The sequence below is a fragment of the Daldinia childiae genome, assembly GCF_008694065.1.
Source record: "Daldinia childiae strain JS-1345 chromosome Unknown Scaffold36, whole genome shotgun sequence".
Lineage (NCBI taxonomy): Eukaryota > Fungi > Ascomycota > Sordariomycetes > Xylariales > Hypoxylaceae > Daldinia > Daldinia childiae.
The window spans coordinates 11,532-27,716 of record NW_022984677.1 but is presented as its reverse complement, the minus strand read 5'-3'; the positions used below and the strand labels follow the sequence as shown (position 1 = coordinate 27,716).

At 46.1% G+C, this 16,185-nt stretch overlaps 5 protein-coding genes across 6 annotated transcripts; 2 read left to right on the top strand and 3 right to left on the bottom strand.

The window, feature by feature from the left end:
- Positions 1 to 2,685: 2,685 nt before the first annotated feature.
- Positions 2,686 to 4,938, top strand: GL218_09539 (Protein DSF2; the record flags this gene model as incomplete). 2 transcript variants are annotated; one of them, XM_033586370.1, is made up of 4 exons in its annotated part: positions 2,686 to 3,187; positions 3,257 to 4,591; positions 4,645 to 4,783; positions 4,839 to 4,938. In XM_033586370.1, the coding sequence occupies 4 exons, from the start codon at positions 2,686 to 2,688 to the stop codon at positions 4,936 to 4,938; spliced, it is 2,076 nt and encodes a 691-aa protein (XP_033436003.1). The 2 variants fall into 2 exon arrangements, with proteins under 2 accessions (XP_033436003.1, XP_033436004.1); XM_033586369.1 differs by having other exon boundaries at positions 2,686 to 4,591.
- Positions 4,939 to 5,781: 843 nt separating this feature from the next.
- On the bottom strand, positions 5,782 to 7,053 carry GL218_09538 (Alanine racemase TOXG; the record flags this gene model as incomplete). The annotated part of the gene is made up of 3 exons (XM_033586368.1): positions 5,782 to 6,607; positions 6,665 to 6,923; positions 6,981 to 7,053. 3 exons carry the CDS (start codon positions 7,051 to 7,053, stop codon positions 5,782 to 5,784), a joined length of 1,158 nt encoding a protein of 385 aa, XP_033436005.1.
- Positions 7,054 to 8,745: 1,692 nt separating this feature from the next.
- On the top strand, positions 8,746 to 10,555 carry GL218_09537 (uncharacterized protein; the record flags this gene model as incomplete). Its single annotated transcript, XM_033586367.1, has 5 exons — positions 8,746 to 8,918; positions 8,981 to 9,037; positions 9,098 to 9,216; positions 9,962 to 10,182; positions 10,247 to 10,555. The coding sequence occupies 5 exons, from the start codon at positions 8,746 to 8,748 to the stop codon at positions 10,553 to 10,555; spliced, it is 879 nt and encodes a 292-aa protein (XP_033436000.1).
- Positions 10,556 to 10,770: 215 nt separating this feature from the next.
- GL218_09536 (D-malate dehydrogenase [decarboxylating]) lies at positions 10,771 to 11,942 on the bottom strand (the record flags this gene model as incomplete). The annotated part of the gene is made up of 2 exons (XM_033586366.1): positions 10,771 to 11,504; positions 11,585 to 11,942. 2 exons carry the CDS (start codon positions 11,940 to 11,942, stop codon positions 10,771 to 10,773), a joined length of 1,092 nt encoding a protein of 363 aa, XP_033436001.1.
- A 457-nt stretch (positions 11,943 to 12,399) lies between these two features.
- On the bottom strand, positions 12,400 to 15,930 carry GL218_09535 (Leucine-tRNA ligase, cytoplasmic; the record flags this gene model as incomplete). Its single annotated transcript, XM_033586365.1, has 4 exons — positions 12,400 to 13,357; positions 13,421 to 13,523; positions 13,577 to 15,811; positions 15,870 to 15,930. 4 exons carry the CDS (start codon positions 15,928 to 15,930, stop codon positions 12,400 to 12,402), a joined length of 3,357 nt encoding a protein of 1,118 aa, XP_033436002.1.
- Between the last annotated feature and the right edge of the window lie 255 nt (positions 15,931 to 16,185).

Below are 16,185 nucleotides of genomic sequence, written 5' to 3'. Positions count from 1 at the left end.
TTAAATTTTTTTAATTTTTTTTAAAAAATTAAATAAAATTATTATAATATAACATTAAAATAAAAATAAAAATATTATTAAATAAATAATATAAAATTTTAAATTAATAAAAAAATTTATATTTTAAAAAATATAAATAAATAAAGTTATTTTAATAATATATAATAATTTAATATATTATTTATTTAATATTATTTTAAAATAATATAATATTTTAAAATTTATTTATTTATATATTTTTTAAATATTTATTAATTATTTATATAAGAATTTTTAATTTTATTTTTAATTTTTTTAAAAAAATAAATAATAATAATAAATATTATATAAAATATTTTAAAATATTTTTAAATTTTAAATAAAAATATATAATTAAATATAATAAATAATAAAATATTAATTTATTAATTTATAATTTTATTAATTATTTTATTAATTTTTTATAATTTTTTTTTTAATTTTTAAAATATTAAAAAAAAGTGTTTTCTTAATTAATAAATTTAAGGATTGTGTCGCCCCTCGGGGTGGCCTCCAGTGTTTTTGCTTTTTGTACATATGTAAAAGGACCTCGTTTGACTGTTCTCGATATAGTACTTTAAGTTGTACTATGCAGAAGACCGTTACTCTAGTGGGTGGCTTAGATAAACACCTTTAAATAGCACACGACCTTTAAGACACTACCTACGTGGAAAAGTGACAATAATTAGGTACCTATACTTTTATACCAAGTTACATCAGACAGCTATTATGTATTATTGTCACCCTTGGCTAGACTCCTAACTGTTCTTTTGTCCTAATATACGTATTTGGTATGCTGACATTTCGATTCTTTACATATAATATGTCCGCACGTGTGCATATAATCTTTTTTTAGTGAAGGCTTATATTTTTATTCGCCGAACAGCTTTACCCCTTGACGTCAATCTCCCGAAGAATCAGCTGAACCAGGTACTGGGCACATTATGTAATTGTCCCTGAATTTAAATGTTAGTACATAGGTAAGGTACAATATACGTAGCTGGTTGGTTGGTTGGTTGGTTGGTTGGTTGGTGGCTTATGAGATATTGAAAATCTTGCATGGCCGCACGGTCTAACGGCGGGATCTCTCTACCTGTTAGCATAACTGGTTGGTGCCGAGCCTGGGAGAGCAAACTTAATATTCTCGTATCTTCATGTACATCTATATCTGGCTGGGTCTAGATGATTGGCCAAGATCAATACTCCTATAATTCACTAGCCATATTTGGAGAACAATGCCACATCATTTTACTGCAAGTGGCTTTTAAGACCCACAAGGACCAGTCCAGGCAATGGCGTCAAGGGGTAACCAACTCGAGATCCATTTTCCACTCTTTTAAAGCTGAGACTTGGATTCGTATGCGATTTGTTTCCAATTGCTGCGTACTTACGTAGTTGGGATATATTTGCGAGCTAGAAGGCGATGTTAGGGGCTTAGTTTTAACATAAACATTAGTTAATACGAACTGCCTATTTCTTATTTACATGTATGCATGGCGTTACCATACTTCTTGTTCTAGGTAGGTACCTAATATAGGAAACTATTTTGATATACGCAAATATTTGAATAGATACATCAAATTGAATTTATTGCACAGTACATGTATGTACCAAATTTTGTAACCACATATTGAATTGACCTGTCATGCAGGATGCAGGATGCATTACATATTAGCTAATTCAAGTTCCTATGTCAACTCACTAATTCACCCAATAAGGAATGGCTGCCCCCGGATTACTTTCATTTCGGGAGACCGTGTGGCAGACAGTAGGGGCAGTAGGGGTTACCCGGCCGTTTGTACGGTTATGTACTAACCTAAATAGTAGTGGTAGGGGTTCGGTAAGTCCCTTCTTACACTGTACTACGTAGGTACCTTTCGCAGTACGTAGAAGCAATCTGGCTGGCTCCTGGCTTCCTGGCTCTTTCGACCCTCTCCTTCTGACGATTGAACCCCGGGGTAATCTCAAAATTAAACCTTTGATTGTTCACCTTCTCCTCAACTATCGTACACGTATTTTTGCTGACAAAGTAAAGATTCACTTGTCTATTCCTATTCTCTGTGACCCTGCTGTTAAAGCCAGGTACTCCTTTGGTGATTCATTTCATCGTCCGTTCTTTGCATCTACACCTACACCTAACCTACTAACTTGGTTATTATTCGTACCTATCACTTTTCCCAATCTCTTTCCTTCACCCCTTTCGTCAACTTTCCATCTGATTGTATGCCTCCCTACCACCTACGTACATATTACGCAGTATCGAAAAGAAGACAGTATTTATTTCTTCGCAAACCTACCTATAGTGCATTGCAACCCCAACGACCTAAACAATAAACTCCTGTTCACGCTTACTTCGATCCTCTAAATACGCCGATCCTACATTCCTGTCGCATACCATTCTCTAGGTGGACCTACAAAGCCAACTTAATGTTTTATGCGCTCCAGGGGTATCGCCTTCACAAGCTTCGTTTTCGACTTACGAACACTTATTAAATATTCCGTTGGATTGGGGACTGCGCCTCCTCGGCATTCGGTTACCACCTGAATCCGCTCTAGTCGCCTGGTCTCCAGGCGGATCGGGAGATCCAACACTACGATTCGTCTCGAGGTCAATTACATTTACTGAACATCCATTTTGATACCAATTTCGATAATTTTCGCCTTACTATGGCCAACAGGCCTAATTTCATCGACCTCAGGGCCGATTCCTCGGCCTCGGTCAACAGTAGTGCCTCCCGTCCTCTAAGATCACCGCGATTACATGTCGCTGGGGAGGTTCCTCCCGCCTTATCCCCCCTTGATGCCTTCGCTGCTCAGAGCCGCTTGCTTGCCAAGCAGCTCGAGGACAGCGCCAAAACTGGGAGACGAATGAGCCGTCTGCCCCCGTTGACAACAGAAAGCCCGTTAATTGTTCAAGGTCGTTCCGAATACTTTCGTTCTATGTCCTACGACTCGTCTGAGGAACGACCCGAGACCCCCCAGCAAAATACCGGGCTTGGTTTGACTACAGAGGTGGAATCGCCTTCAGAGCGGCCTGTTTCGATGCACCCTCGAATGAGTCGCATACCTCCCACTCCCGATCAATCGATCCCGGTGCCTCCAAACCCATTTCTCGAAAACGCGCGCGGTCGACACCTTGAAAAGCTCCAGGAGGATGAAGGGATGTATGGTGCGCGGCGAGAAGAATCACCTGGTGATTTGGAAAGTGTAGCGGATAAGGCAACGGACCATAAACCAGCAGAGCATGATATCGAACCCAGAGAGCTTTCGCCCACTAGTACCCGCTTTCCATCATCTCCAGACAAGCTCACCAAAACGACCTCGCATGAATCTGCCGGTTTGGTTCCGCCTAGGACTATCTTCCCCAAGCGCTCTTCAAGTATAATGTCTGCACCTTTGGATGCCAATAATGACGATACCTTGAGTGCTTCTTTCTATTCACAGCCATCCCGAAAGCTTTCATCAGGGAGTAGTTTCTCGGGGCCGGGTCTTGCGTCGCCAATTGCCCACTACCAAAGGTCTCCTTCGATTAGTTCCGAAGCTTCTGCGCCTTTGCCACGTCCTGCTTTCAACTTTTCTCGTCCGCTCAGCCGGACTGGCACGCCAGGCCTAGATCCACCAACCCGACAAGCTTCGTCGGATAGCCAACCATCCTTCGTACTTGCCGATGAGACTGCACACACCCCAGTTAGCATGCACAGCGAGGCCTTCTTAGACAGTCATTTCACGGAGGACGGAAAAGGCGCTCCTTCATATATATATTCTAAATACGCACTGCCGAGGGGTAAGTCATTACAGCGCAACTCGGTTATTTTCCGCGACAATGAGCCGCAGAGGAGTGGTCAAGCGCCACCCTCGCCTCCTACTAGGCCTTCGAGTTCGTCGTCGAGAACGCAAGAAGGCCAACACGCAACCGATTCTCTCCTAGGACGCCCATCCATCGAACGAAGTAAACTTTCCAACGAAATGTCTTTAGAAGGGAGACAGCCGTCACCCGACCCAAGTCGTCCCTCAACTGACACGACTAGACCATCTGAGGATGTGCCTAGAGGGCGCACCCTTACATCTCCACTCCATGACCAAGGTCGAGGGCGAACGCCAATGTCAGTATCCACAAGTGACTCGGCTAGTACCATCAGGCCACCGAGGTCACAGCATTCTCATGCGCCTACAACCTCTGAAATGAGTGCGGAAGAGCATTTAGCAAAGGGCATTAAGTGTCACGAAGAAGGCTCTGTAAAAGAATCTACCTATCACCTGCGATTTGCTGCGCGTGCCGGTGACCCAACTGGTATGCTGCTGTATGCGTTAGCTTGCAGACACGGATGGGGTATGCGAGCGAACCAACGAGAAGGTGTCGAGTGGCTACGGAAGGCTGCCGATGTTGTGAGCGCCGAAATTGCGGAAGACGAGGATCACGCCAAGGAGGGTAAAACAGTAGATTTTATGGATCATAAAACCCGCAAGGCCCAATTTGCGCTAAGCATCTACGAGTTGGGTGTCAGCCATATGAATGGTTGGGGAATCGAGCAGGATAAAGCACTCGCTTTGAGGTGCTTCGAGATTGCCGGCAGTGAGTTAAACCACGAGGAAAATATTTGAGGCGTGATCTAACAAATTTGATAGGTTGGGGTGATGTTGATGCTCTTGCCGAGGCCGGCTTCTGTTATGCTAAAGGCGTAGGCTGCAAGAAAGACCTTAAGAAAAGCGCCAAGTTTTACCGTATGGCGGAGGCGAAGGGCATGAGTATGCCAGGAAATAGCTGGTTAGTTTTCTTTCGGCCGGGTGGCGCAATTCCTTTGACTAATCTCATATTATAGGATACACAAGGCGAAATATAGCGATGATGTTGGCAGTCCGAAATCGAAGCGCGGCCGAAGCAAGTCAAAAAGTCGGGCGATTTTCGGCAAAAAGACATAAGGAGAGGAAAGTAAAACCGGAGGCAGGCTACACGGTTATGATTCGAATCGTTTTAACTTGCTCGGCGTTCGGTGACAGCATCTATCCAACAAAAGCAGCAAAGTACCTTTCCAGTGGCGTGATGATTAGGAGCCAGGTTGTGTCTCTTGTTTACAAACTGCCATTTTACACATAATACCCCCGATTATGAGCCAGTATCGAAAAGAAGAATACTGCCTTGTGTCGGAGTAGTTTGGCGCTAGGGTACAAAGTGCGGGAGGACCGTGTCAATATCTGGGCTACCGTATATATGAAGAGCACTCTAAAAAGGAGTAGGCTCTTAAGAATACCCATGTGCGTTGTATATAACGGCATCCTCTGCACAAGTAGGTTAGGGAGGCGTTGAGGAGCAGATCGCGGATGGCAAGAAAGCCAGATCTAGATAGCCTGAAGTTTTGAGAAAAGGTGTGATGCTGAGAGATGTATGGCCCGCTGAAGAAAGCTGGGTAATTTCTAAGATTTTCAGGCGTTGTTCTCGAGAAGAAGAGCAGGGCGAAATTTTCTCCTGTTGACTCTTATACTATCAAACGTATCTATTCCCATCGCACGACTCGTGCGCAGATCACCAGAGCTCATAGGGTTTTGGCATTTTACATGGCAGTGATGTTTTTGAGCACTGTTCTGTGTGTTTGCTAGTATTTATTCTTTCGCGACTGACGTACTTGAAGATACAATTCTAAAGGATATGAAATTTTAGCTTGGTACGCACCTCATACAGAGAGATGTTATTTGAGAAATTCGCAGTTAAGATAATCTAGCTAATCGAAGATCGCAAAACTTCCTTCTCCAGTCCGCCCCATTACATTAAGGATTACTTCCGTAAGGACCTAGGTCTTCCGTCGTCTTACGAGATCCGTTAGAATGGCTAACCCCTTTCTCAGCAGCGATTTTCTCAAAGACATTAGCCAATCTCTGGAGAGCTTCCTCACCAACCTGGTAGTGTATTATAATACGATTACCATTCAGTTTCAAGCTAGCTTGTTGACCTAACTCAACAAATCTGGACGGGGTGGTGTTTAGGGATTTTAAGTCAAGCCAGACCATGTTCGTCTGGACGGGAACATCTACCTTGCCACCTAGATCCGCCCACATCTTCTCCACGCGCTTGGCCGTCGCGTGTGTGTCTTGTAGTAGTCCACCCTCACCGTTGGGTCCTTTCCCGAAGGTCACGTCGACTGCTACCCTAGCCGCGGCCGTGACGACACCGGATTGACGTAGACCGCCGCCGAGAGCCTTGCGTACCCATCTTGCGTGCTTTATGAGTGGCTTACTACCGACGATTATACTTCCGATTGGAGCACCTAAACCCTTAGAAAAGCACAGGGAGACGGTGTCGAAGTATTGGCAGAAGTCCTGCAGCGACCCGCTGCCGGAGGCGACTACCTCCCATAGCCTGGCACCGTCGCAGTGCATAAGTATGCCGTGCTCCCGCGCAAACTCCGAGATCCTGCGAACCTCATCTAGGGGCGTGACTAGGCCGGCTAGCGAATTTTCAAGGCTGATGACGCGCGTCGGACAGGAGTGCACTTCGTCCCCGAGTGTGACGTTGGACTGGACGTCCTCTAGAGTTAGATAATTACCGTTGCTGGGTACTACGGCCTTGATCATGGCACCGGATAGAGATGCAACACTGTGTATTGCAATAGTCAGCCCCAGGGAGGATATAGCAGCAGACGATGGCGTTTACCCTCCAGCTTCGTATTGGATAATGTGAGAACGGTGGTCAGTCAGCACGCCGTGAGGAGGCTGAGTGAGCAAGGTACGTAAAGCGATTTGATTTCCCATCGTACCAGAAAGGACAAATAGACCAGCCTCTTTGCCTGTTAATGAAGCCACGTGCGCCTCCAGGTCTATGGTGGTCGGGTCTTCTTGAAATACATCATCCAGCAACGTCGTTTTCTGAATGGCAAATAACATAGCTTGAGTTGGAGTTGTCATGGTATCGCCTATATGTGCATGAGAGATAAGTGTATAAGAAGCTGGTTAAAGGGGCAACAACTTACTTCTAAGGTCAAAAGCAGCAGCACCTCTATGGCCAAGCCAGCTGTTGGCCGGTTCGGTTTCGAATTTCTCCATGATAGGCGACGTAGTTTTAGGCGAAGTATGAAGAAATCTAAGATGATTAGTAGGTTGGAATAGGACTGAAGGTAACGGCGGGGTCGCCAAATATTTTATAGTCTGGAGTCGGCGTGTGGACCGGGCGAACCTCGTGCCTCCGGCGAGCGCCGTTTTAAGCAAAGGCTTCCCGAGAACATACATAGTTAATACGGAGTATTGCCTACTTGAGAAGACCCGGATTGCCTATGGGTGTGATTGAGATGAGTGGATATCGCATTACCGTGTAAGTGCGCTAATGTACGGATAGATACATAGCTTCTGGGTCGATTAACCTCACGAAAGCCGGATAAATGGGGTATCGTACTACCAAGTGATACCAGCCGTTGGGGATACCTTAATCAGGTGTTACGCACACAAGCCAACCAATGAAAGTCGGCGTTCTATGGAGAGGATTGGTATATCCACAAAGCAACTCCCCTTTCCAGCTCGCCGGATGACATATATGATGATGACGACGACGACGACGACGACGACGCGGCGATGCAAAATGAACCATCCTGATTCATTATGAGCCATAGTTAATTGAGAATTTACTGCTAGGCCGAGTAGATATTTGGCTGATATTGTCGTTCATTGCGCCCTCCGGTTGGACCTCCGATGGAATGGCGTCTCTAACACCTTTCGGAGCCGGAATTTGCGTTAACAGCACGGGTCTTGAGGTTTTTTTTCGGTATGACTCACCCGGTTACAGAATATTACGGCTCTTATTAATATTAACATTAAAATGTCAGTATTTATCATATTTCTTCATAATAGAGTAAGTCCCACTTCGGCCATCTCACTTGTAGATGTCTAAGGTAGAAACCCCCTATCAGCCACAAGATATGGTTTTAATATGTGTAACAATTTGGTGGTCTTAAAGCTATGAGAATGTTCTTATTTCGTACTATTGTAGTTAAAATTCATGAGCCTTTTCGTGATACACAACATAGGATGCACAGCATAGAACACACCGGAGAGCTTATCCGAACTTGTGTGAAGGCTCTCGCGCCGCTTACACGAACGTCAGACCTTGGTCCAAAACACAATAAATTATTCCGTACCAAGATATATAAACTTAATTTATACGCAACTTATTGGTAAAACATAGGTAACATGGTTAACACGGTTATCTCGCATAGAAGGTGTTCAGGTAGTAGATAGGGGGATGATGTATTTGGGCAGGTGCGTTACCCTGACATGCTATGTACCTCCTAATACGCTAGAGTTTGCTGTTTTGTGAGGAAAGTGTGACCTTACTTACAATTAGGATGTCTATATCGCATTGGTGTGGTTTGAGATGAAAGCTTACAGGAGGCAGTTACATATGGCTTTAGGTGCATCTCAAACCCCCTTAACTAAAACATCGTATCCGAACAGTAAACCACATGTAGTCTTCCTCTCATCATCTACCAAGCACGCGCGTAGAGCGCGTATATACGCGACTGACAACAGGTGCACAACCCTCTTTTTTCTAGGCAACACATCATAATCTAACTGAGTCACTCTCTCATCACTCTCAGTCGCATTGCCTTTTTCTCCATCCGCACCTGTCCTCCTCGCTGTTTATGCTAGTCACTTCTCATAACTCGGGAACTGTGACTCTTTTACTTCTTGTGAAAAGATCGCCAAAACCAATCAAAGGCATAACAAGACTATATTACGAACACGATGAAGTTCTTTACTACCGTCACTGCGGTGGTACTTGGAGCTGCTGCTCGAGTAGCCAATGCTCAAGGCTTCGTTTCCAACTGCACCTGGCAGACTGGCTTCATGTCAGACAATTACCTTGGAATGTACTGCAACAACAACAACTGGGCCGAGTACAGCTACGACTGGACTTGGTAAGTTTTCGCTAATAGGATGTCATTTAGATTACATCTACTAACTCGGAGACTTCGTAAAGGCTCGACACCAACGTCTGCCTTACCAACTACGGTGGCAAGCTCTACCCATACGTCAGGTATGAGACCTTATCCCTGTCTCACATCTTTCTTAGCTTGTTAACATGAATATTGGATAGTGGAAGCTACTGGTCTACCTGCGGCAACTGCGCGGTTCGCGGGAGCAACGTCGACTTCATCCTGACTTGTGATTGCCTCAATGGACAAGGCCGTTTCGCCTCATCTGCCTACGATCTCAGTACGATTGTCCATCTTATATCAATAACAGTATTAATAGTACTAACCCATTATCTAGATCGTGTTATCTGGAATCACGACGGTGTTCTAGGTTGCTTCAACCACATCGGAAACAAGACAGAGAAAGGCCCATTCTAGTCTGGAATACTACTCGACTATGTGATATACGCCAGGCTTCAATTCAGAATACGTGATATCCATGCCCGTATTATCTGTGTGCTGAGAAGTTTCGAGGAACAGGGAGGCCGTGGCGGTGAATTGTCCATATAGCAATACACATATCGTCATCACTTCATATCAGTAATTTGTCAGGGATTCTTTGTTACCCCTGTAGCGCGAACCTGGGGACTATGGGTCTTCATAATCCATACTAACACCGCGAATACCATCAAATTTCCTAGTTCAACCTAACCTAGCCTGTTATTATGAATGACCCACATAGTAAGATACTCTGTAATAAGGCTATAAGGCTACAAGCCAATGCGCAGGGGAAACTATGGATAGTTACGGTTAGTCTCATCCTTCACTGACTATACTAAGTGATAAGTGAAGATCATGTATATATAGATGCCTGTATAGTATATACCGCGTCCTTCATTCCTTACCGTTACTTTTACTTCTCAGTCGCTCCTTTTCTCACGCCTATTGCAGACCTATCTGCGTTTCGCTCGTTAAATTCGCCGTCGCGGTCTAATTGAAAATGATTTTCCCGTCCAAGTTGTCTATCCGGGCCTTTGCGCTTGTAGCTAGCTTTTGTGCCGTGTCCGCGAGACGCTTGCCGAATCTGCATCGTCCGTATATCGCGGCCGCGAACCAGGTCGAGACCTATGTTGAGTCGCGCGCCACTGGTACTGGACCTAAAGGATTCCTTACGCTTGACGATAGCGCGCATGTTGAGGGTTTCCACGCTGCATCCGTACACAGCACTTCCACGGTCGCGGGTGAAAGCTTCAGTGCTTGCTTAGAGGTATGTTTGTCAATTCCCTTCTTGCTTAAATTCTTCGCACACTGAAATTAACTTTATGCTGTAGGACACCACAGCTTCAGTAGCCGATTGTCAGGCCGTCATTGGTGACATCCGAGCCAATAACGGCACTATCAAAGTAGCCGGAGGGTTCTGCTTGAACTGGTGGGAGGGCGGTTGTCTTGGTCGAGTGTGCGGTGGTAAGAACCAGGAGGTGTTCTCGGAAGATTCGCAGTGGATCGCGGACACGATGACTGCCTCGATTCTCGACACGTGTGTCACCGAAGGAAAAGGCGGCGCGGCAGCAGACTGTGTCGATGTCAGTACTACGTGCGGGACGTACAAGCTATCGCTGCAGGCGTACACGGGTATTTAAGCTTGAGGGTGCTCGGTTTACTCGGTAGCGAATATCCTAAATACCTAAGTAGTAGTAAGGGAATGACAATCGTCTTTGATGGTGGAAATATTCGACTTATTATAATAAAGATCGAAGAGGGTAGATCAATATGCGAATAGATGCCTATTTATATATATGTATGACGATGAGTACGAGACAGCAACGCAGTAATAAAGATATAAAACCTATACGCTCTACTTCTTAGCCGCAAGGATTGCCGCCTCAATAGCATCTCCTAGAGTTTTTGTAGTGCCCTTACCGCCCATATCAGCCGTAATAACACTCTGATCCCTCTGCGCGAGCACCGTCTCAATAGCCTGCAAGACCGCCGTAGCAGCATCCTGATATCCGAAATGCTGAAGCAGCATTTGTCCCGCCCATATCATGCCGACGGGGTTCGCAACCCCCTTGCCAGCGATATCGGGCGCACTACCGTGCACCGGCTCGAACAGGCTCGGGAATCGCCGATCCGGGTTGATGTTGGCCGACGGCGCAATCCCGATTGTACCCGTACAGGCTGGCCCGAGGTCGGATAGGATGTCGCCGAATAAGTTACTACCGACGACGACATCAAAGATTTGGGGTCGCTGGACGAAATGAGCAGTTAGGATATCGATGTGGTATTTGTCTACGTTGACGTCGGGGTATTTGCTTGACATCTCGCGGACGCGGGAGTCCCAGTATGGCATAGTGATGCTGATACCATTGCTCTTAGTCGCGCTTGTAAGACGCTTCCGCGGCCGGCTTTGCGCAAGGTCAAATGCGTAACGAAGGACTCTGTCGATACCGGTGCGTGTCATTACTGTTTCTTGGATAACTGTCTCCCTGTCCGTCCCCTCGAAAATCTTTCCTCCGATGCTGCTATATTCGCCTTCCGTATTTTCCCGCACGATCCAGAAGTCGATATCTCCAGGCTTCCGACCGGCCACTATTCATAGCGTTAATAGATCAGACAGTAATGTGATGATAAAAACTTGTAAAGGTAACTCATAGAAGCGTAATACATACGAGGACAATCAACACCAGCTAACAGTCGACACGGACGAAGGTTAATATATTGGTCGAATTCGCGTCTAAACTTCAACAAGCTCCCCCACAACGATACCTCATCCGGCACCAAATCCGGCATGCCAACGGCGCCGAAGTAGATAGCATCAAACCCGCTAAGAGACTCCTTCCAGTCCGATGGCAACATGTCACCATGTTTCTTATAAAAGTCGCAACTAGCAAAATCAAACGTCTGGAAGCTCAACGAGATACCAAACACCTTCGCAGCCGCTTCGAGACATCGGATGCCATATGGCATCACTTCGGTCCCAATACCATCGCCTGGGATGACGGCAATCTTTAACGGGCTGTTGGCCATATTCGTTCGTGAGGATGGTGAAAAGCGTGAGGGGTCGGTCCAAAGGCGGCACAGTTTGCGAATGTCGCTTATTGGTGGAGTAAGAAGAATATAGTAACCAGTGAAGAAGAAGAGGAAGAAAAACGTATCCCCCTTAAGTTTACTTATACTTGTTTACCTCACATCAATGTTAATACCCCGAGCCTTCGGTTAAAAAACAACGTCACTTATTACCGATAACTTGAAAACCCTACACCATATTACTGTCACTACCTACGTAACCTATTTGCGAGCCTCGGTTTAAGTATTTTACTGTCTCATTTTCGTTAACTCTTCTACCTGAGAGAATTAGCTAACCTATCTACTGACACATTTAAAATCCACCAGGATATCTGATCCTATAAGGACTTCATGGTATTTTTATTTTCTTCCCTCATCTCATCCATACTTAACATGAATCTATTTATTCCCTTTTCAACTATGCCTCAATGTTCTCAAATAGAAACGACGGCTGACCAGGGACAGCCTGTTCCGCAATCGGGGACTTGATGTCAACCTCCCCGCCGTGTACCAGGTCGGTTCCCGTCTTGCTGCCCTCGGTTACTAACAAGACGTTGACATCTGATAGCCCTGCCGCTCTCTTTAGACCGGGCACCATGGCCGTGACAGTCTTGGACTCGTCGAAGTCCAATTTACGTTCCACCACAACGTCGATCGACTCTCCGTTACGGAGCCTCTTCTTGAGGAGCTGCACAAATGGCATTGCCTCCTTCACCTTTCCTATCTTAGCAATGCGGCTGCTTAGCTCCTTGTCGGTGCACTTCTGCGTCTTGGTCGCTTCATCCCACGTCTCCCTAATCAGACCGATGCACTCATTCTGCCACTTGGGGAATTCTCGAGTTATGAAAATCGTCAGCTTCTTGGGTTTCTTAGGGTCGAAGTTCATTTGCTTTCCCTTGGCCATCTTCTTTATCTGTGCCGACTCCGCCGACGTAATATTAGACTGTGTCGTGAGAACGTAGGCGCGGGCCGCGCTAAGGCCGGCATTAGCCTCTGGCACTTCGGGCCACCGGGCCACCTGTATCGTCTGGGTTTCGTGAAGTATCTCGAGCCAGATGTACTCGGCCCAGTGCGGTGCAATCGGGGCGAGAGACAGTGCTTGGAGTCTCATGTACTTGAACACCAATTCCTTGTTCAATGGGATTCCAGCCGCCACACAAGCTCCTCTGTACACATCCTTTGCATTTATCAGGTCATAGAAACACGACTTCAGGGCCATCTTGTAGTTCGTATCCTCGTAATGATTCTTTGCCTCCTGCAGTAGCGTGTTCATTTCGTTATCAAAAAGTGCATCTTCGAAGTCATTTAGCTCCGTTCGCAGATCCTGGCTCTTAGCCATCTCTTCGCACCATTCCCTCAGAGTGTGCAGTCGAAGACTAGTGACAGCATCATATTAGTTCGTCTATCGATTAGATACAGTTGATATTCAGGTGACTTACATAGTGTTATCGGCGACGTCCTCGACGAAATTAGAATCTTGAATAGTATCTCCAGCGTCCGCAAGAGCAATACGAGACGCATCCGCGCCGAATTTCTTCACCACTGCAGCCTCGTTAGCAACGTTTGTGAATATCAAATACTTGGCACAGGCTTACCATCATCGAGGGTCATGAAATTGCCAGTGCTCTTAGACATCTTTTCACCATTAAGCTGAAGATGCCCGTTTACTCGAATAGACTTAGGCCAGTACTCCCTAGGGAATAGTGCGATGTGGTTGTATAGGAAAAAGGTAAGGTGGTTGTTGATTAGGTCCTTGCCGCTCGCTCTCAGGTCAAGGGGGTAGAAGTATTCGAATTCGCGGCGCATCGACTCTAGGGTCTCTTTGGGGATTTTCGACTTGGCCAGGATATCATCGGTCAGACTCGTGCGACAAAAGATATAATCCCAAACCTCGTCAGTCATTTGTTCTGGTGAAATGTTGCCGCTGCCTTTCTCCCGTCCGAAGAGGTCACTGTGGAGGAAATGAGCGACGGTATAGTAACTCATATAAATAGTCGAATCACTTAGACTTTCCACTAGGAATTCAGGCGCCCATGGAAGTTTTGAGCCGAGACCGTATGTTCTGGCGCATGCCCATTGCTTGAGCCAATCAAGCACTCCCAAGAATGCGTTGCGCGCGTCGCTCGAGTAAGTGTTGAGACCATCTCCATCCTTGTTCTCGACATAGTTAGTAGCGATTGTGCGCCATGAATCCTCTCCGTAGTCGATATAATACTGTTCCATGAGTGCGACCGTACATTCATCGCCACTCCTGCTGACAACTTTGTTCTCAGGCTCTGCGTATTCGAAGGCAAGGCCAGCTTCAATCAGTTGAGCTCGAACCTTGGGCTTGGCATCTGCTACCTTTTCACCTTTAAAGTCTCCTACTAACATGTGACCCTGGTAGAAACCCTCCTTGTAGGCTATCTCTTTAGCCTCTTTAAGTTGCTTCACATCCTTCGGAGACGCAATCTTCAACTTTTTGACTAGTTCCAGGGCGAGCAAGTCAGAAGTAGGCGTCTGGATAATAGGGATAATATCGAGCTCCGCCCACTCCTTCTGGATCTTGTAATAGTCCGCCTTTTTAGCCAAGTCCGTTATCGTGGCATAATCATCGGGCGAATCCGAAGGCACGCATGTCACTACACCAGTACCTTTGGTCTCAAGTATCGAATCCATGGGAAGTACACGAACTCCATCCTTGTGGAAGCTAAGAGGGGCATTGACCAGTGACCCAATGAGATCCGAGCCATCAATCTCGGTTGCCTTCTTAATAACACCTTCTTGGGCGAATATTTCCTGGTAGGCCATGTTCTTGGCACCTCTTTCTGTCATCACATAGTATTCCCCAGGGGCGGCTTCGTAGACGCCATAGGTAATCTTCGGCGAGACGAAGCAAGCCACTTGTCCATACATGGTCTCCGCTCGTAGGGTTGCCGGTACCAAGTATACTTTAGCACCATCGGGAAGCTTTCCTTGTAGGATTTCTTGAGCCTTGGAGGCAAAGTCGAGTACCCGCATCTTTATTGCCACATATAATTGAGGGTTAACACCCTCTCCTTCGCTGCGGTCGTGGTCCATGCAGGGCTGCCCATCTTTAATTGAGTAGATAGTATGCCGTTTTCCAAACTTAATCTTATCCAACTCCTTCAGTCGGATCATCTGCCAACGAACAAATGCATCGAAGTATGGATTAGCATCCGTTGTGACAAACTGTCTGCGCCAATCGATCCTACTTCCAAAGTTGCTCAGATCGAGCTTGCAGAGAGGTGGGAAATACTCGAGCCAGTAGGCCGGGTCGGCGAAGAGGTGTATTTGTTGGACAGGAATGCCCATGGCTTGCATAATCTGAAATTGGTACTTCATTTTAACGGCCTTCGCGGCAGCCTTGCCCTTCTTTGCGGTAAATTTTGTCACATCCTCCCTCTCCCTCTGGGCCGGCGCGGCAACTGTCTGAGCTACGGGCTCATCTTCCTCTTTGTACTTCTCGAACTCCTGGCCGAACATCCCGATCTCCTTGGCGAGCTTGTCGGCGGACGCTTTGATCGGCAAGCCAGTACAGTGATATCCTTGCGGCCATAGGACATTGATCCCCTTCATACGATTGTAGCCGACATGGAATTCGACCTTACTGAACGAAAAGGCATGGCCCACATGGAGACGCCCATTTGTATAAGGGAAGGCAATTGTTCCGAAGAATTTTGGGAATTTCTCTCGCAACTCGGCGGCGGAGATAGAATGGAGAGGGATATCAGCCGTTGATGGCGCGTCAGCATTGAAAAGTCTTTGGCTTTCCCATTCTTGCTGGTATTTTTTCTCGATCGCGATTAAGGAGTCTCGCTTTTCGGTCCCTCCAGCATATTGTCAGATTCACTACTGGAAAACGAAGTAAGAGGTTGTGTGCTTTACCTTTAAGATCTTTAAGGGTGGCATTCTGAAGCCCTTCCGCAGTCTTAAGTGGATCTGCCATGGTGATATTACCTTATCCCAATACCCTTCAAATATTTGGCGATAAGGTTGCGATGAAGAAAAATACCTGACAATTCTAGTATTGGAAAGTTTCGAGTCATAACTTCGCTGATACGTGGGACGGAGGGGCAGAGGGGTAAGCACCTTTAAAGAAATATCGCAGAGATCTCTAGAAACCTATGCGCTAAACAAAATAATATGCATCTTGGGGTGTTATGTGTATCCACACGCACGTAGGTACTTGGTACTCTACGTA